General features: G+C 42.4%; 1 protein-coding gene across 2 annotated transcripts in view; it reads right to left on the bottom strand.

Annotated features, from left to right (window-relative positions):
- The window catches only part of sema6a (sema domain, transmembrane domain (TM), and cytoplasmic domain, (semaphorin) 6A), a 107,366-nt gene that overhangs the window by 11,088 nt on the left and 75,047 nt on the right, over window positions 1-21,231 (bottom strand). Inside the window, exons 11-18 of one of the 2 annotated variants that reach the window (XM_069707734.1) lie at window positions 20,459-20,590; window positions 18,342-18,497; window positions 15,720-15,893; window positions 13,780-13,920; window positions 13,578-13,655; window positions 9,101-9,159; window positions 8,188-8,208; window positions 4,805-4,984 (exon numbers count right to left, since the gene is read on the bottom strand). In XM_069707734.1, coding sequence (XP_069563835.1) covers window positions 4,805-4,984; window positions 8,188-8,208; window positions 9,101-9,159; window positions 13,578-13,655; window positions 13,780-13,920; window positions 15,720-15,893; window positions 18,342-18,497; window positions 20,459-20,590 — 941 coding nt within the window. The remainder of the gene's footprint in view (window positions 1-4,804; window positions 4,985-8,187; window positions 8,209-9,100; window positions 9,160-13,577; window positions 13,656-13,779; window positions 13,921-15,719; window positions 15,894-18,341; window positions 18,498-20,458; window positions 20,591-21,231) is intronic. The other variant, XM_069707735.1, reaches the window with a different exon arrangement.

The raw sequence follows: 21,231 nt of genomic DNA, 5'->3' as shown, positions 1-21,231 counted from the left end.
GTGGTTACACTCACCTTTCCAAATTTAGATATTTTACTTTTCTGGTTTTTGTGTTTTTTTCTAACTGTACAGGCATAATTGCAACTGCAAAACCACAATTTAGATCTTGCAGGGGAATGTAGCTGAACAGAATCAAGATGACCCATTAAAATATGCTCGAGTGTAGACAAGTTTGACACCAGAATTTGACTATAAACAAAAAAATGCTATTTTCTGTGCTGTTACTGGACAGATTTGACAGTTTTCCTTCCATAACTACAGGTAACATTTTAGATTGACGTGGGATCCCCAATAACGATGGTGAAATGTTCCTTCAACTGCTTTCCAGAAAAGTGAGATGAATTGAAATTCTCACGCTATCAAGACATCTTGGCACGAAAAAAAAAATAGTGCTGCATCCCTGTCTGTGCAGGGTCATACTCTCCATCTATCATACCAGGCTCACCTTGGCACACAGGTGTCAGAAAGCTGCCTGCATCTGAAAATAACCCTTGCAGAGCAGCTGTCAGTTGGTATTAGTGTGAAATCCTAACACGGTAGGGAAGTCACATTCCCAAATAAATTACAGTAGCTCTCGTGTAATGGAGAAGAAATTTCATCAAAATGTTGTGCTGTTTTGAATTTTTTTTAAAAAAGAAGTATTATGGCTGTTCAGAGTAAATTCGCTTATCAAGTTTGTAATTATCACGATAAAAACACTGCATCATCTTCTTCTTTAGCAGTGGATTGACTTTTGTGATCATGACGAAAAAAAATCATCTCATCAGATAACCATATCTCCTAGAAATTACAATAATAAAACTTTTTCCAATTATATCTTGGAAAGAGAAGTAACTGCTGCCAGTATTTTGTAAATAGATTTTTTGAGTGTAGAAATTGCTACATACATTGTACTACTGTATACTACTACTTTGCCAGTTTATTAGATACATCAAACTAAAACCAATACTGTCTAATAAAACAGTACTGCATTACTTTTTGTTTTAATGATCAGTTTTTGCTAATATTGTTTAAGAGATGTGCTAATTCAAGTGTTGGTTATTGTTAATTATACACTCGTCCTTGTGCTTCAAGTAGTTCTCGACTTTTTTAAGACCAGGATCAAGTGCTTTGTGTGCAAAGCCCAACCCCAACCCCAACCCTTAACATGAAACCGAAATCATGCTTCTCTTGTTATGAATGAATACTGTAGGAGAGCAAATAAAGGACCTTTTCCAGCAATGTTTTATTCATCATTTCATTTTGTAATTTGCCACTTAATCAACAGCCTTATCATGTTGATAAAATGTAAAATGGACATTACATTTACTTCAAAATAAATTTGCTGTACAAAGTATAGAGGTTTATAAATGTAATTTTTAGGAGGCAGGACGGCATCAGATGTACTCAGATTTTTGACATTCAGCTGTTTCAGCAGCGATCAGCTGAGTTAGCTGGGTGAACATAAAATTGGATCGTAGACTGTTCAGGGTTAAAATTGTGGGTCATTATGAAGACAAATGACTGAGAGGGATAGAGAGAAACACTGTCGCTCACTCGCTTCAGCTACAATATCTCATTACAGATCCTCCCAGATTCTCCTTTCCTCCATCATGTTTGTTTACATCTTTCAGCCAGTTTGTATACCTGTTATCTCTTTGCCGGCGTATAACCTTCACTGCTGCATTATTGTCCTGTTCTGTTTATTAAATCTTTATCATGCACTCCCCTATCCCCTTATTTCCCATGTCTCTTTCCCTGTTGTCTCTCTCCATCCCTCTTTCCTTCCAACCTCTCCCTCGTCCCCTCTCCCCTGGATAGCTGCTGTAATGAACCCATAAATTGGAGCAACACAGCAGTGGCTACAGGTCGGGGTTGGGGAGGGTGGATATAAGGGGGGAAGGGGGAGAAGAGCTGAGCCTGACAGAGACAGGGAGACAGGTAGAAAAAGAGGATAGAGAGCAAAGGCGGAGAAGGGCGAGGATTCATTCCTGCAGACAGGGGAAGAGATATGACTCCAGCTGGAGAAGAGACAGACTACAAGGGGAGAAACAGAGGAGGAGGAGGAGGTGCAGAGATGGAGGAGGAAGAAAGGGGGGAAGGGGGACTCCATAAATTGGTTCAGGAATTAATTTGCACTATAGGTAAGGTATAGCCTTGGAACATGCCATCCCAGTCAGATGAGAAGTCCTGTGGAAGGGAGACTGATCACAATGGCAGCAGATGGTGGAAAGTGGCGGGGCTGCTGTTTTTTTTTTTCTTCTTCTTTTTTTTTTTTTTGGGGGGGGGGGGCAATGGGGGAGAAATGGGAGAGGTGCATGGTTGAGTGGCTATTGGTAGAATAAAATATACCAGAGACAGATGAGGCCCAAACAGACAGACAAACACCAAGCTCAAATGTACTGTGAAACACAAGAGGCCTCCGATCGATGACGCTGTTGGGCGCTAAATATCATCAGTGTGAATGCTCATCACTTAGCAGTATTTATAATTACTCTGGTGGTGTTGGGCTAATACACATTGGCAGTACTGTAATATTCATTAGCAGATAAGATTCCACAATGTCTCAACTGCAAATGAAAAAGTTAGGGAGTAATTCTACTTTCTTTTAAATCATGAAAAAGCTTGCAAACGATTTTGGATATGAGCTAATACGTTTTCACTCGAGCATAAACTCTAGATTGATGGTATAGTTAAATGTTTATGCCTGATTTCTTCTGTAAAATGGACTGCATAGATTTATCTCTGTGCCAATAAAATGTAGATAAAATGACTTGTTTATTTGGTTTCTGACTTCATAATCACAATGTTTATTTTTTTCCATTTTCACTTTCACACACGCAGTTTGCTAAGTTTTCACAGTACAGTTGACACCTGAAGCCAGTAATACTGAGGGCGACAGGAAGGAAGGGGAGGCAGGATGGGTGGAGCGGGAAATGAGTACTGTTGGCTGTGGTGCTCAATTTGCCATGCTGAAAAGCATTAAGCTGCATGGAGGCAAAACTGTGCTTAATACCTTCAAAGCAATCAAAACAGGAAAAAAGGCAAGTACATAAATAGCAAAAAAGGACATAATCTTAGGCCAAGCCATGCAGAATATCAAGAACTTTTCACGAGAAGCCACAAAAATCAAGGAAATCAAAGGAAATCTCAGCAGCGCTGACTCTCAGAGAAAAGAAAAACAAAAAGACTGTAGAGCTGAAATTGAACTGATAAAGAGTGAAACAAGCTGCAAAGGTGTCTCATAAAAACAATAATAATAATAATAATAATGATCATACAGAAAAAATAGCAGGAAGCATTGTTTTGAAATGTGAAGTCCTGTTGCAGTTACCTGAGCATGGGTCACCCACATTACACCAAAATAAGAACAATATTTCTATAATTTTGTTATCATTGTACAACAGCTTTAGGCTTTTGTTACATTTGACGCTCAGCACTCCTCACCGCTCTGCGTGAGGCTCAAGTAATGTTACACCTGCTCAGGTAGCGGCAACAAGGGGAGCGACAGCATGTTGTGATGCTGGCTGTAGGCATGCTGTCTGAAGTCTCTGCCACCATTGTGCTTGGATCTACCTACTGGTGCCTCACTGCTTCCAGCTGACATGTTGCAGACACTGCTGTACCTCTGTTCAGTCCATAGACAGGAGATACTGAAATATGCATTTGGGAAAGACTCAACTAACATAATGTTTTATTTTAGAGGCTGCAATGAGAGACGCTGTGATTTTGGCTAGCCCAAGTTTATGGCTGTCATGTGACAACCTTACATTTGAATCACATCACCAAGTATCTTTAAACTTTTGGGATGTATTTATTCACCCATCAATCTTACTTGTCATCACTTCAGTCTTCAAAGACTCTTCCAACTTTGTGAGTGAAAAAATATTCTGTTTGGTCTTTTTAAGGTTGAAGCTATGTTTTTTGTAAAACGCTTCAATGACAAAATCTTTTAGTCTTAGCTCTTCTTTTTTTTCTTGCCTCCTTTTTTCATCTGTAGAAAGTACCTATCAACACTGATGATAAATCACTATTATTATTTTAATCAAAACCTCCATAAGTCCTTGGTGGCCATGGTGACGCGTCTGACAGCCTGAACTATATAGTGGGGACATGTTGCATGTTGTTTTAATGGGACGTGTTATAGGTCTTTCTGTTTTATTAAGGGACAAAACATGGATCACCAGCACTGCAGTGACCTTTTTTCTTTCCTCCTTCCAACGGGTATCGTCCCTCTCATTTCCTCCCCTTCTTTTTTTTTTTTTTTTACTCTGACTCATTTATCCAGTGAGCTGTCCTTGAGGCGGTTCAGCACCAGGCAGGTTGTTAACACAGGAGAAAAGGGCGTTCAATGTCATGTCAGTGTGTCACAAAGCATGACAAAGCCGGGGACTGGGCCATCTTCTCGGGGAAATAAATACATTGCCATCTTCCTTTTCTGAGTGTAATGGTCTGGATATTACATCTCCTGTGGGACATTACAGGCCACGGATAATAAATCCATCCCACAGCGTGTGTGTATGAGCATTTGTGTGCGTGTACATGCGTCTTAATGAGCATGGAAGGTGTATGCGCCTGTTCCTGCATATGTATGTGTCGTGTAGGTGTGTTTGCGTACGTTTCTGTGGGGGGTTTGCGTGCGCAGTGTGAGACAATTTGTCCCCTAGAGAGAAACCGATCCACTATCTCTGCACCTCATCAGCTGGAAGCAGCCAGGCAGCCGTAAATCTCAATTACACAAACCCCTCCCCTCCCCTTCATCCCTCCCTTGCCACAGGTGACAATGGACCAAATTGACTGCTCACTGTTGCGTTCCAAGGCTTACCATTGGCTTCGGGCTGAGTCTGAGAGGGCACGGCCACGTAGGGGTCCTCCCCTTTGTCTGAACTCATGGGGAGGTCCTTCCGCTCCACCATGCGGCCCCGCCCCAGGGGGCCCTCTGCCGCCTCGGGGAGGGCCGAGGTGGGAAGTGAGAGGGTTTGGTGATGGTGATGGTGATGGTGGCCTGCCGGACACAACACAGGTTAACTGACGCTTGCGGCAGACAGGGACAGGCTTCAGTGCACGCAGGCACAGGCCAGCAGGGGGGCGCACACACACACACACACACACACACACACACACACACACACACACACACACACACACACACACACACACACATATCTATTCCTATTTTGAAGCGTACACACAGACGCTCACACACACAAGGACAGCTGCTGGGCTGTATGAGGCAACAAAGTGTTTCTCTCTGTGACCCTGGGCAAGTCATTAGCAAATGTGTGTGTGTGTGTGTGTGTGTGTGTGTGTGTGTGTGTGTGTGTGTGTGTGTGTGTGTGTGTGTGTGTGTGTGTGTGTGTGTGTGTGTGTGTGTGTGTGTTTTTCTCAGGATAGACTTGTTTCTTTTTTTTCCATCCTCCTCCTTCTCACTCTCTCCACTCCTGTTCTGACTGACATGTCAAAGCTCTGCTGGGCCTGTCAGAGCAGAGAAAACTACAATTGTGTTTCTCCACAATCACCGTAGGGTGCCTACCTTCGATATGAAGGACAAGAGAGAAACTTTTTTTGCCCTTGCTCTTGTCGAGAAGTCTGCCTGTAACTTTCCTTTACTTGCAAAGCGCCTCCAACTCTGTTCATGTTCCTCTCGCAACCTTTCTAAAGTTTCCTTTAAATCAAACTTTTCAATCGATTTTGTTGGAACGTTCAATTCATTTTGATGTATGCCGATAACTTCTCCAACTTTAGATCATACTTTGTCCAAGAGCTGAAACAAAGCTTGAAACAGAATTCGTAATTGAACAACAATTATTTTGATAATCAAACAATTATTTTTGTCATTTTCCAAACTGAGACACCAAATATTATGTGGTTCAAGTTTCACAACTGTTATGATTTGCTGTTGTTGTTTTTTTCATCTCATCATCTCGTGACATTTCACTGAACATTTTTGCTTTGGACCATTTGACACACACAACATGCTTTTTTTGACATTTATAGAGTAAATAATAACTCCGTTAATTGAGGAGACATTTGGTGGATATATTAACACTGACAGTAAACAAACACACTAGATGTGTGTCTCTGTGGAAATGAACAACAAAAAAGTATTCTTTTATTTGTGGATGATGGATCACACCTACTGTCTCGCGTCTCTGTCGATCTTTTGCTCAAACAATCTGTGTTTCGCTGCATCCCCGTGTCTCCGTTTTCTCATTTTCTTTCATAGGCAGAATTTGTGCATAAGCTTTGTCTGACTGCTTATTTTTGAACCATGCTAATCACATTCCCGTCCCACATGCTTACAGTTAAGCCACCCCACACAATTTTTCACAAGCTATATATTGTATTAAATATAATGTGTTGACGCCACATGTTTAAAAAAAAAAATCTTCCTTAGATGAAGAGTGACAACACTTTTATCAACAGCCTCTTGTGGAGCTCAACCCCCATTTACTGTTTTGACACGCTCTCTCCACGGAGAAGGCGAAAGCAATGTGTGTGTGTGTGTTTGTTTGGGGATCTGCGACTTCCTTTTCAATATGTGTTTATGCTTGTGTTTGAAGATGGGGAGGCGTTTAAGTGAGCTCACGTTGATGCTGCTGGTAGACCCACAACAGACACCCACACACAACACGACCCAGAGCCTCCTCCTTCTCTGTGTGGCGTGGCAATCATTAAAATGATTTATTTAACTATTGGCCCAAGGCTGAGAGATTAGTGTGACAGGCCTATTTTATAATTCATTCCCCCACCGCCAGGGGAAGTGCAATTCAGGCAGATGACACACATAGAGAGAGCTCGGAGCTCCTCCACGGATCAGGAAAAAAAAAAAGCCCTAAACTGCCGACGGATGCACATCCCTCTCTTTCTACAGATTAAAAGAGAGGCGAGGATGTCTAGTCTGGAGTGGGAGACAGGAGAATGGAGAAGGGGCATTTATTTATCTTCAAATCCATATCAACCACTGACAGATTGATGGAGGGGCAGGGGCAATAGCTGAGACTTTGTTTGGAGGGGGTTGTAAACTGGGTGTTGTCTGTGTGGGTTTGTGTGTGTGTGTGTGTGTGTGTGTGTGTGTGTGTGTGTGTGTGTGTGTGTGTGTGTGTGTGTGTGTGTGTGTGTGTGTGTGTGTGTGTGTGTGTGTGTGCCTGAGAACATACAGCCAAACCTGTGGGAGCATATTCAGCACTATAGGGGTGCACACCAACACAGATGCTTTTTCCATGACCCTGGATCTCCAAAAGGAGGGAGGATCACAGTGGAGGTATGAGTGTGTGTGTGTGTGGGGTTGGGGGGGTTGGGGGGGGGCACAGAGAGAGCGCTGGGCTTTCTGGAACGACTTCAAAATATCTATTCTTGTCATTCTGTATGGATCTGACTGTTTTGATCTGGCAGCTGAGAGGTGTGTGTGTGTGTGTGTGTGTGTGTGTGTGTGTGTGTGTGTGTGTGTGTGTGTGTGTGTGTGTGTGTGTGTGTGTGTGTGTGTGTGTGTGTGTGTGTGTGTGTGTGTGTGTGTGTGTGTGTGTGTGTGTGTGTGTGCGTGCGTGCGTGAGAGATTCACCAAACGATTGTGCTCTCCGATTAAATAAAAATAAGGAAAACGGGAGTGTAGGTGTCGGTGTCATGGATAACAGTGACTTTGCTGCCGGCTAATCAAATCTGTTTATCAGTCTTGTGTGAGGAAAATGGTATCAATCAGCCGACAGTGAAGTGTGATATTGTGTTGTGTGATTAGAAGAGTGAACGTATCTGCGAGAAGAAGCCAGTAGTAAAACTGTGTGCACATGTGCAGTATTTACATTAGCCCTTTCAGATAGAATGTCTAATGGACCTAATAGAATCAAAATCAACATGAAAGTTTTTTAAATTCTGATTTCTATTTCTATGACCTTTATTCTAAACACCAAAGGGGCTGGATGAGGGGAAATGCTACGAGCGGGGAACGTGACCAACTGTGCTTTAATGTTTCATTACCTTTATAACTGGAAGGGATGTCTATCAAAAAGAAGGAGCGAAATCAATTTAGTTAAAACCTTGAGTCATTAATAACCTGTCTTTACGAATGTGGGAGGAGTTTTAATTTCCTTGAGAGGGGAAGATTGACTGACTAGATGAGGAGGTGTGGCTGAAGTTAAAGAGTCAGGGGAGATGAAATGCAGCTCCGCTTGTTTATTAGATTTGCCTGTGCAGTTCATGTGGGATACTTACCATTCAGCGCCACAAATGTATCTGAAAGAAAAAGAAAAGAAACGAGGGGAAACATGTTATTGCTTGCAGTAAAGGGAGCTTACGCTTTAACATGTTCAAAAGCCATGACTCATTGCTCAATATTCTGCTTACTTTTAATCAGAGGTGATCTATATGGCTCCTACAGCTAATAGGGGCCCACACTGTGGTTTGCTTTGACCAAACATACTAATGAAACTGAAGTTAAAATGCATCGGCTTTATTTAGTAAATAGTCTAAATCGAAATTAAATGGATTAAGATAAATGATTTCATGTCAAGGTGTTTTGAAGTGTCTTTTCCAAACTGAGCAGCTCAGTATTATATTAACAGGGTATCGCATTGGACAAATCAAAACTGTTATTCTGGACATGAAAAGATCAAATATACAGTCCCCATATGCCACTCCTTGTGTTGCGGAGTAAAAGAGACCCTTCAAGAATTTTGGGTCTGACTTGGTTGAGAGCCCCGTCTTGTTTTGGGTTTCAAAATGAGCCCTGTGACTGCTCACAAGTAAAAATCCCTTCCCTGTGTGTCGCTCAATGTTTGTGTTGTGTTTTCGAAACGATTTGCAAGAAGGAACCCAGTCTTTTGCCCAATGGGACACAACTCTCTATTGACCGGGGTACCAGAGGAACAGCGGGAGAAGGACAGAAAAGGACGAGAGCCGAAAGGGACAGATGGATGGAAGAGGCTGAAAGAGAGGATTGTGAGGGCGGAACAGACGGGGGAGAAAAAGGTGACAGCAGCAAAGAAGGAAGCGGAGGGCCGAGAGAAGAGGGAGACGGAGTTAACAGAGAAGAGAGGAATGGTGGTGGTGGTGGTGGTGGTGGTGCTGGTGCTGGTGGGGGTATAGAATAGAGGAGGAAAGATAAGAGTGAAGGGGGCCTGCTTACTTTGGCAGTCTCCCAGGCCATCTGTGTTACCATGCTCCACGTCCTGCTCAAAGGCTGATCTGCGGGGAACAGAGACATCATGGTCAGCAGTGGAAAACAGGCCAGGCCATGCAGGCTCGCCTCACCTAATAAAGTAACAAAGCTATAGGAGAGCTTCTACAAAAACACCAGCAAACACAGCATCTCCTATTCGAGCACACAGTGCAAAATACGGAAACCCCCGATGCTGGATCGAAATCATAGACCACCTAGCAGGTGGCCTGGAGGCTGAAAATCAGTGGTTATGAAAAATGCAGCAGGCCGGTAAATCCATAGCTGGCACAGGACTCACTGCCAGTAGTGTTGATAAAAATAGATGTTTTATTTGACTGTAATAAAAAAAAAAAACAGTTATCTTATGTTGTGTAGATTTTAGAAGCAGTTTTGTTTGATTATTTGCTTTCCTTGCCAGCAGTTTGAGACTGATATCTACCACTCTCGTGTTAGTAAGGTTAATGTGAAGCTAAAGCCAGCCGCTACTTAGCTTACAAACTGGAAAACAGGGGAAATAGCTAGCATCTAGCCCACTAATTAATAGCAACCCATGTATATGTTTATTAATTATAACATCAGTCAGATTATCATTTTATGTGCAGTTTAATTCTGTAATCAGTTGCTAGGTAACCAGCTCGGACTCTGCGAAGTTATTGGTCGGAGCCAAAAAATTGTCCAGTACATGTTATTGTTTTCCCTTTAAGATCTATTACAACTCTGTATTGTGATTGGTTCTGATCCTCATTGTCTTATGCAAACTCATCATGCCAAAACATAACTAACATAACAAAAGCAATGAGTATGAGCCAGTCAGAGGCAGAGTAAGGACAGGACTTAAAGGAATACATGTGGGATAACAAATAACATGTCCAGCACAAACTCCTTTCATATAATGGCAAATTGCAATTTTCACAGTTTTTGTGATGGTTAAACAAACGCCTACCTGCTGTACAAGACCAGGTAGGCGGATATGTAATTTTAGGACAGAGCTATGAAAGCTGTATCCAGCCCGTCTTTATGCTAAGCTACACTAACCAGCTGCTGCTTTCAGCTTTACATTCCTTGTTTAGCAATACAAGGAATTCAATATCAATATTCTCATCTAACTCTTGGCAAGAATGCACAAAAAAAAAAGCATATTTCCCAATGTAATGGTTTTGTAAGAACTTCACTTTGTACAATCTTTTCTCCCTCTACACAGCGTGTGAGTTCATCGAACTTCAGCATAGATATGAGTCTGTTATAATCACATGGGCCAAGACCAAAGCAGTGAGGGGTAACCATGCTCGAGGGCCATCATATGACACGGAGGAAGGGAGTTTTGGAGATGTTATTTTCTGATGCAATCTGCACCGAGACCTGTTTTTTCCCCGAAAGACCACCAAGCAGGCAGCAAGGAGGTCTGTGAAACAGAGCGGACCAACTGTCAACCAGGATCACAGTCACGCATGACAGCTTTTCACAGTCCTCCTCAGCTCCCCCCTTACTATTCCTCCTCCTGCCTGTCCACCCGCCTCTCATCTTCCTCACCCTCCACTGGTCACAATTATAGCATGAAGAAGAATGGTTTTCCAAAACAGCATCATTCACCCCTTGTGTCCTGATCAGAGCCGGAAATGTGAACCTGACAAGATTTTAGGAAGATTACTGTTGTTCGGTGCTCAAATCAGATCAAAGTCAAAGTCACAACTTCATGTATATTTATATTTGGGAGATGATTGAAAAACGTAATGAATTCATTTACAAGTCATTGTTTCCCCCAGTTTGACAGAACCTTTGCTGTAAAGGAGATGATGAATTTCTACCCTCTTGATAACCAATTCCCCTTCAAATTCAAGCACAACAACATCCGCACAACAACAACAGCAGCATCCTCTTTTCATATCAGGGGGTACAGTTAATCGGCTTATCTGATTTGCTTATCGTACATTGTCATAATCACAAAGCAGACGCAGAGTTGCACAATTGAACCTGTCGAAGCACAAATGCAGCCCAGGCACTCCCAGTATCTGCCAGATTTTCCTCGCAGGCATTGTCACCTCGTCCCACCATGCTATGAAACGCTGTTTGGCTTCTTTGACAAGACCAAAACACAAGACAACCTTGTGGTCATGGTTTCCAATATAGGTTGGTAATAACATTACAGAACTGTGGTGGGACTGTTTTGAGATGAAGATTACAAGGTTTAAATCCCATTGGTCTCGAGATGAATTAACAATGAGCCGTCACACTACAGATGCAGTGTCTGGGCCGTACTTGGCACATATGAAAGTGAATGAAACACAGTGTGAGCCCTCCGTTGAGGGGTTCAGGTCCCGTAGTGGCCGCATTATAGCAACAGAAGTGCAGTCTGTTCAAATGTGACACTACAGACAGTTCAGCTCAGGGTTAAGATCCCACTGCAACCACAGAATGCATATTTAAATCAAATTCAAGCTGCCCTGTATATAACTGGAGGCAGCACTGAACCCCATTTTAGATTATCGTGCATCAGATGTGATTATTATGTGAGATGTGTGGTTGCACTGAGGGGACTTGGATGTTGAAATGCGGGTCTGGCATAATAACATTAATTATTCATATCAGAAGTGAAGAGGCGATCAGGGACTTGACATACTGTACATACAGTTACATACAGTGTTTCCTCAAAGTTGCCCATTCATTGTGATTCATCGCTTTAATTCTAAAAAGAATAAAGGGCTCACCAAGTAGATATGGGCATATTTGATCAGTTTTACCCAGAGACATGTCAAGGTTGGTGTCTGAGACTATGGCTGAAGTTATTATTACTGTTATTATGCTGATCTGATATGCTGATAGTCAGAGGAACAGAATCGTGTGTCTAGTTTACAAAATAGGAACCATACAGAATCATATGCAATTATATGCAGTAACAGGGGCTGACTGGGGACCATATTGCAAGAGAACAGAGTGCAAGCTGTTTATAGGCAGTAGGTACAAGAGGCATAACTCCACATGAAAAAGCTGGCACGCAGGCATCAGGGCCAGATGGAAGAAGAAAGGAGGAGAGGGTTGGAAGAGAGAAAGAATATGTCAGAGGAAAGATGGAAAAAGAAAGGTGAATAAAAATAGACACACAGACAGGGATGGACATACGCAGATAAGAAGATACGTAGCTGGCGAGGTAGACAGACAAGGAAACAGGGGAAGAGACAATAGTTTTTTTTTATTTTAATGATGGAAAAGAAAAAGTAAAAAAGAAAGCCTGGTGTTAAGGAAGAGAAGTCTCTACTCTGCAAGAACCTGTTTGTATGAGCAAACAACAAAATGTCTCTCACTCTCACCTTCCTTTAGTTCATCTCTCCTCCTGTCCAGCCTGGCAAATGTTTTGAATAGCTCACCACAGACCAACAGATCCAGCCAGACCTAATCCCCTCCCTCTCTCACTTAGAAATATTGTACAGTAAAGAGGCGAGGTCATCTGCCCTCTTAATGCCTCTGTGTCGGCTCCAAAGTGGAAAGTCAACGAGAACAGTCCACCGCATCGGCTTTGCAGAATAATAATAGGATGGGTATAGCGTGTGTGTTTTTGCTATGCAAGTTCTGTGTGTGCATGTGGGTACGTGTGCCTTTGGTGTATTGACGTGCCAGACCAATCATTTTGCAGCAGGGGGATCAAATTCATTCATCGTCAAACAGCCAGTGGAGCTCTGGTCCTTTTGTTATGACTTCATCTGTAAAATGTTTTTTCCCACCACAGAACTCCATATGCTGTTTGTTCAGAAAGCATAATCTGGTTCTGTGTCATAACTACAGCCACAAATTATAGTTACAGCGGCCGTCAAGCTTTCCTTAGTGCTGCGTACCCGAGTCCGAGCCTGGGGCAAACACCACTTTCCTTCCATTTATCCTTCCAATAGCCCTTTAAGCTTGAGGAAATTAAAGTTACAAACCATAAAATTAGAAAGATCACAGATATGAAGACTAGAAAGCAGAAGGGCACCGGGTATGAGAAAAAAGGTGAAATACCAGTTTAATACCTAAACTCAACCTAACATAATTCAAGTCCTAAGATATAAATGTGATTTCAGTTCAATATTCAGTAGAAATGGTATAGTATGATGTCATAAGAAACAGTTTTGGATAATGAGAATTGATAAATGATGGAGGGTGGATCTAAATACTACAATACCCATGAGTCTCAGCTGCTGTTACTGTGGAGGAAAAGTAGTTAGAGGCACAAATTTTTAAAGATTCATCCAAAAGGAATTGTGATTGGATGTTTCATTCAATAATGCTCCTTGATAGTTTTACAGAATTTCTGCACACAGGTCACAACCTTTGACTTTGTAGGGGAAAAAAAAAAATCAATTTACACCAATCTAAACTTAGTTTTTTGTTTTTTTAACTTTCAGAGAACTGGATACTCAAACTATTTCTCCCACTTGGCATCTCTCTTGTGATTGCTCTTGTGTTTACTTACTTTGTGTTGCCGACCACCTGTCTGCAGGCTCCTTCTGATACCCAACCACAGTACGGGTCTCTGGAGGCTATACAGGACCTGGAGGACAAACACACCCTTATATTGTACCTCATATTGTACAAAAGAATACTATTTTTAGTCTCTCCGAAGGAATGGACATTGTTTGACTACAGGCATGATGGCAGGCAAGCATCAAACTTACTTCTTGCATCGTCCATGCCTCTCGCAGCGAGAGAGCGGCACTTTGACCACACATGAGGTGAAAGCCACCCACAGAGCATGACTTTTGCTGTCTATCTGTATACCGATGATGCGCTTATCTTCCACACCATCTATGCTGCACCTAGAGTAGGCAGAGAAGAGGATAAAACAGACTTATTAGGTCTTTACTTCAACTATATGGTAACTTAAGGACAGAGTTTCGAGGAAAATTGGAGTCACAAAGATTTAAAGGCTAATTTAAAGAAAAAAAGGAAGATTAAGACGTGGCAGAGAGCCAAACTATGAGGTCAGGGTGAACAGAGATAATGCTGGACTTGAGAACATGGGGTCAGGAACAGAGTGGGCGATACAGGGAGATAAAGAAAGGGGTGATACAGATACAACAGATAAACAAACAGATGGGCACTGTGAGCAGTCAGCAGTAACGCTGCACTTAGCTCTAAAATCCACTAACACCAACTCAAACCCTTTGACCCCCCCCTCCCACACACACACACACACACACACACACACACACACACACACACACACACACACACACACACACACACACACACACACACACACACACACACACACACACACACACACACACACACACACACTTTACAATTCCTCCATCCCTGCTAGTCTTCTTTGTCTCCACTGCCCCACAGGAGCACACTCTAATCCCTTTGGGGCGTGTCAAGCATCTTTCTATCTCTTCTCTCCCTCCATTCCTCTCTCCATCCTGCCATCCAGCTCCTGGGATTTAATCTCCCCTTCGCAGAGCTCTGGTCCTGCATTAACGCTCTCAATTAGGGCTTAGAGTCCATCTACACAGGGTAATGCACGACAATCGGGCCTGCGCTGATCCAGCCAGCCAGGCAGGGAGGTAGGCGGGCAAAGTCACTTACTGTACGCGACTAAAGCTAGATGGCTGGCAGCCGACGAATGCTCGGGCCCAGCCAGAGGAGAGAAGGGAAATAAAGATAGGGAGGAGTAGAGAAGGAGACGCAGCAAAGGAAGAGGAGAGACGAGAGGGCTTGCCCTTCATCCCCTACATACGTCTCATCACATGGCCGAAGCATGTTGGATAACAAACACTGGTAACCTTGAAAGCCCTCACTCTCCATCCCTTCTTCTTCTTCTTGGCGGTCTAACACAATATTGTATATTTTGCTCTGCTTCTTCCTCTCGCTCCTCTCTGATATTCAGCGCTCTTCTCTCTGCCTTCTGTGTTTGTGCTGCCATTCGTTCCCTCTCATCTTTCACCTCAGGTAAATATTTGCTTTGGCAGGGTCATACTGAGACTTATTTGTCCTTATTCACTTATGCTCCACAGTACAGAACAATGCTCAAGTCACCCCTCGTTACCAATTTATTAAGCACACTCACTCACATCTATACGTGCACCAACAGACGTGCAATATATTAGCAAGAGATCCCAGGCTGGCCCTGAAGACAAACACAGACCTCGGTGTGAGTGTGTGTTTCCTTTAATCAACCAACGTTTTGGAGGAGCTGGGCTCCACTGTGGTCAGGAACCACAGCGCTACGTTATCCAGAGCCTTAGGGTCCATGTCTTTAATTTAGTAGTTGTGGTTAGGCAGAGTGTAACCTGATAAAACTCTTTTAAATGATAGAGTAGCCATCTGGTTGGCTGGCTTCGCTGAATAGCTTGGGTCAGGGGAGCTGACTGGTAGTGATGGAGCTGGTGGGTTGGTGGGTTGGCTGAGCCGATAGATGGTGGAAACATGCTAAATTGATCTCTCTATAACACACACATATGCAATAAATGACCTTCCTTCGTTTGTAGCAACTGTATCCATGTGTTTCTCTGTTTCTATCTATCCCTCACACACACACACACACACACACACACACACACACACACACACACACACACACACACACACACACCATTACCCAGTGACATACTTGTCGGGGTTGTAGACGTTGACCTCCTCTAGAAACAGGCTATCATTGAGAAGGCCGTTGTTCATATTGGCCAAGAATTTGAGGATGATGCCTTTCTCAGATCCCAGGAACACCACCGTGTGGTTCTTATGGGGTCCAGCCTCGTTGTCCACCACGATGCGCGTCAGTCGATACCTGGAAGAAAGAATACCAAGAAAAAAAAACCAAATCTGTCAATTAATGAGTCCATTTGCCTCCCAGCAGGAGTGTTTGCTCACTGGAAGAGCAACAGATGGTGCTGAACATCACCAGCAGGGATTCGATGTAAATGTTTTGAACTCTATCCCAGTATAGGACTTCTTCTACTGGATCTCATTCAAGAGAGGAGGGAGATTAGATTTACATCAATAAACACACACTACAGCAGCTAACAAACAAACTGATAAAGAAGAACAACAAAAAGAGATTAATGTTATGTCCCAGATAATAATTATATAGTCAATGAATCAATTAATGGGCCTTCTATCATGTAGGTCAAATGTCAAAAGGATATTTAGGAACAGCAGGGGACTCTTATTAATCTCGTTAATTGATTGTAATTTCATTAGAAACTCAATCAGATTGCCATTGAGCCTGTCAGGTGGTTCCTTTCAGAAAAACTGCTTTTTTTCCCCCCTGTAATTGACAGCTGCTGATTGCAAAGTTTGGCTCCAGTCATACCAAACAACAAATTCAAATTCAGGTTAACATATTAGACACCTGCCAGTCAGTGAGTTTCAGAGTGGTGCTTGGTGAGTGTAAGACAATAACTGGATTTAAGATACATCGCCTCAGGATATTTACTTCTGGTTTTATTGCATTGCTGGCACTGTGGCAAAGAAGTTGTAAGAGTTGTAAAAAATTTACCTATTTGCACATCAGTGTGTATTATGATTTCTGGGAGATGGGATTGAAAAGATGAGAGCTTATCGGGAAATCTAGGAAGTCCCCTTCTACCCTCATTAATGCTTGCTGAATGCTCTCTATGTGAAAATGGGCGAAAGGGCACAAACTGATGTATCACTCTGAAAGAGCTTGTCTTTGCAGGTGGTGACAATAAATTTAATCCCAGCAGAGTGCACTGAGCCCATTAAAAAACAAGGTCACGTCCTCTCATCCTATTCACCACTTCTGTTTTCTTTAAATATCTTTCACAGTTCTCTGTCACCGGCTTTATCCAATCAACATTAACCGTAATCTGAAGCTCTAATGTGGTTTCCATCTATTCAATCATAACAGCAGCTCCAAGGACTGTCTCAATGGGATTTGATCTCAGTGAAATAATACGGTTTAAGGAATAAGATATTTGCTGTCTTTCCTATTCAAGATAATCAAAATCACAAGAAAGGGGATTCTTCAGAGTGTCTCCCGCCTCCAAGTGATTCATTGTGCCGAGCCAGCTGAGGTCCTTGCTGAAGCACAGCCAAGTCTCAAGACAGAAAAAATGTCTTGCTGGATATTGGGGTGTCCTCGCTGGGGTGTAACAAGGATCAAACCCTATTAAAGATTTCATTTCTAGTTGAATTCAGCTCAAGACTGAAATCCCACATCGACACGGTGACAGATATCGTAAAAAGCATCACTCCTCTGCCACCTCATATGCCTTCATGAATCTTTTTGAGCTTACATAACACTTTTAACTACTGCCGTGGACTTGCATGCAAGGCTCTGCTCATTGTGATATTTCAAAAGATTATAAAGACAGAAACACGGTGTCATTCTTAGTATAGTCATATGATACAGCACACTAATGAACAAAGAGAATTGTCGGGATAACCTTGATGAGAGCTGTTCATATTCTGTTCATATTCTGACTACTCCAGCACAGTATGTAGGTCAGATCTCAGCAAAGTGGTGGCAAGATGTGATACGATGCAAATAACTTGTAAAACCTGAAACAGGAAGAATTCTTTATGTAGCCGATCTTTAAAGGGATGTTACCACCACTGAGGCTTGTCAAGGGTCTGGCAAGCTGTCCGAACTTTAAGTTTTCAGTAGGTCCAAATTAAAAAGTAGATTTTTTTACTTTTTGCCAAATACGCTGTCAGTTAGTTCAACCCTACAGATGGGATGGTGGTACGTTGTCGCATTCCCCTAGAGACTGGCTGAAATGTCTGTGAGGAGTGTAAGTACAAGCCAGACAGACCTCTATGATCAAACAGCATCAGCCTCAGTGCACTGGCTTTTGGGAAATGGGCTCAACTACAGAAGCTCTGGAGAAAAGCCAACCACAGAATAAAACAATGACTTTTTACTCCAGTGTCAGGATTTAAACAAGCAATTTTCGACAAAGAGATGAACTCATCTTTTGGGTAAGGGCTAGATGTTTTCATGTAACTGACACATTTCAGCATAAACATAAACACTGCTGAGAATCAAATAGTTCATCTTCATCACAGTCACTCAGGGAGACAGATACTGTAGTGTAGAATGGTGCTTCCTCTACTACAAAAAAAAAATAGGTCAGCAGCTGGTTTGCATTGGAGTACTACTGTCTTTTAATGAGCTTGACTCTCTGAGCAGCACTGCATGTAATTATTGTCCTGGGCTGAAGAGGCTCTAGAGCCTCTGATGACGACGGCCTTTGGAGTGTGTAATACTCACCGAACCATGGTCTTCAGAAACCAGGGCCTGTTAGCGATGGAGGGCACGGCCTCATCCATCAGAGGATGCATCTTGATGAAGTTGAGAGTGTCGTCGGGGAACTCATTGGATACCTTGTACCTCTCCATGGATGGAGTGCCGGCACAGTTGCCAGGCCTGCAAATGGAGAGGAAGACAATGGTAATGAGGAGAAGGGATGATGGCAGGAAATGTAATGGTTAGTAGAAGGAGGAAAAAGCTCAAATAAAAAAAAAACACCACATTGACTGTAGGGGGGAATTTTTCACAGCGAAAGCCCCAATAGAAGAAAGAAAGTTCACAAAATCAATGTGAGCGCAGCTTTAAATGACCAAACTCTCATTTCATGTGGCTTTGGTCAAATAGAAGGACACAAGATGTCTTATTTTCTCTGGATTCGGGGTAAAGCTACAAGGCATTCTGTCTATCTGATCCTTTTACAGGGAGTTGGTGAGCTTCTTGTAAAAGAGAAGCTGCTTTTGATAGCATATCCCCTTTGCAGGCATCTCACCTCTGAGAGCTTGTAAAACCCCTTTACTGCGTCGTCTTTGATACCCTGCCACAGAACATAATCCACACCAGGTCCTAGATATATTAGCCAGCTGGCCACTGTCAACATGTCAAGATACATGTATTTGTGTGTGCTCAAGAGAAATGTATATTCGTCTTCCTGTGAAACACTTCATTTATATAATGGTTTTGAGGTAATGATGTGTGAGTATAGAAAAATCCAAGAATGAAGAAAAGCCATTTTGTGCATAGCTATACACATCTCACAACACAGGACTGGACAGAAATTCAACATAAATGTAGTTTCATTTAGTCTTTATAAAACATGAGAGCCTGCAGAAGAAAGTAGAGCGCTGCTGAATGAAACCTACAGTGAAAACATACTCGGAAAACTTATTTTTGGTCAACTTTCCCTTGACCTGAAATAAAGTGTAGAAAACAGATGATTTCAAGTGGGCTGCTGCTAATGTTGAGTCAACCTCCAAATTGATACCGTTAAATTAAGCACAAGCAGCCGTTTGTCACTGTAAAAAAAAAAAAAAAAAAGTCAGTAATAATCGGCACTCGAACATTTTCTTTGCTGTAGCTACATTTATGTCTGCACACATATGGACGGCAGAACAGAAACAGACATCTCTTAAATACGAAAATCTGTAAATGATTCAGTATGAGAGTCTAACACATGGAGGAACAGTCTGCTGCGGGGACAGACCTAGGTGGCATTGTTACAACTCTCCGTCTGTTTGACTGCAGATAAAAGGTCTGAACACACCAGAGGATGGAAATGAAATCAATCACATCAATTACTGCAGAAACAACAGCGGATGTATCTGATCTTTGCAGAGTCTGACCTTGTCGAACATAAACAAGCAATTACATACTAATTGAAGTAAGCGAGTAAACTCACACGTATATACTCATTCACACAACGCATGGAGATTAATGCACAGTTCAGGTTCTCTGTAGGTGGGGAACCGTCTTTTCAGCCATATGGGAGCACACACATAGTACCAACAATTATCATGGCCCAGATCTTTGTAGCAGCTAAATCTGTTTTTTTTCCTCTGGAGGATGGGAGAGTAGCTCTTAGCGCACTAATTAGTGAGCAATAGATGGGAGATTGATCAGGTTGGCACATTTGTAGAATTAGCCAGCCATCTGCAAAATGATCTCATGCTTCATTTGTTGATGCTGATGCAGCTGCATGTGGGGGGGAGGTGACGTAATGGGTTAGAGGTGCAACTCGGAAAAAAAGGTGATATCTGTGTGAGTGTGTCTGTGCATACATTGGGTGCGTGGGATGCAATGTGACATAGGAGGTGCAATGTGTAACTTGAAATAATGTGGGTATGTACAAAAAAATGACGCAACATGAGCTAAGAATGAGGTGATTTTAACACAATGTGAGTCTTATGCATTGATTAGGGGGGCATATATATATATATATATATAGTGTGTGTGTGTGTGTGTGTGTGTGTGTGTGTGTGTGTGTGTGTGTGTGTGTGTGTGTGTGTGTGTGTGTGTGTGTGTGTGTGTGTGTGTGTGTGTGTGTGTGTGTGTGTGTGTGTGTGATTAACTGCTGTAAGTACCTTGGCTTGGGAACCCTTTCTTCAGGAAAAGGCGTCCAGGTGGAGTCTGGGGATTTCTGCTCTTTGAAACGCCCTGTGAACGTGTTGGCCACCTCCGCCATGTCATAGGCACACACTGCTGAACCTGGAATACTGCCACCACACACACACACACACACACACACACACACACAAAAAACTAAATTAACAATCCTCTTGACTGAACAAATCAAAGAAACACCTTGCCAATTCTGGACTATCACCAGGAGACAGAAAAATGGATTTTAAGTCCTCTTTCAGAAGGACTAAATCCCTTGACGATGGCTTATTTTAGCTGTTGCATGTTTACACTGGGTGATGCAGTCAAGTTTTGACGGTTGTCAAGGTTTTGTTAAATTGAAAAAATAAGAGACTCTAACTTTTTTACTTCTGACTTCCCTTTTCTATAAAAAAAAAAAAAAAAGACATATAACAACAAAAACATTTCAATGTCCTCTATTTTTTAATAGAACTTTAATTATTATTCTGTGTTGATTGTTATTTCAGATCTGAATATTTCGATGCATAGACTGTAGTATAGTAATGTAAGAGTTGCAGTGTCTGTGCCTACAGAGTCTCATGAGGACACCCCCTCCTCCCCCCGCCTCCCCTCACTCCCTGGCTGGTTTTCCGGAAAGCCTTGAGGCGTTAAAGTTCATCACAAGTCCACTGTTGGGCTCAAAATATGGACAACAGATTATCTTATTATTGCTTTTCATTTTTAGGGGAAAATCACCAAATCTTGATGGCAGTGG

The sequence above is a fragment of the Brachyistius frenatus genome, unplaced genomic scaffold (genome assembly GCF_029030835.1).
Source record: "Brachyistius frenatus isolate BFR_SWC_R1_liver_20210118 unplaced genomic scaffold, ASM2903083v1 Contig_72, whole genome shotgun sequence".
NCBI lineage: Eukaryota > Metazoa > Chordata > Actinopteri > Embiotocidae > Brachyistius > Brachyistius frenatus.
This window is presented reverse-complemented; position numbering and strand designations above follow the sequence as displayed.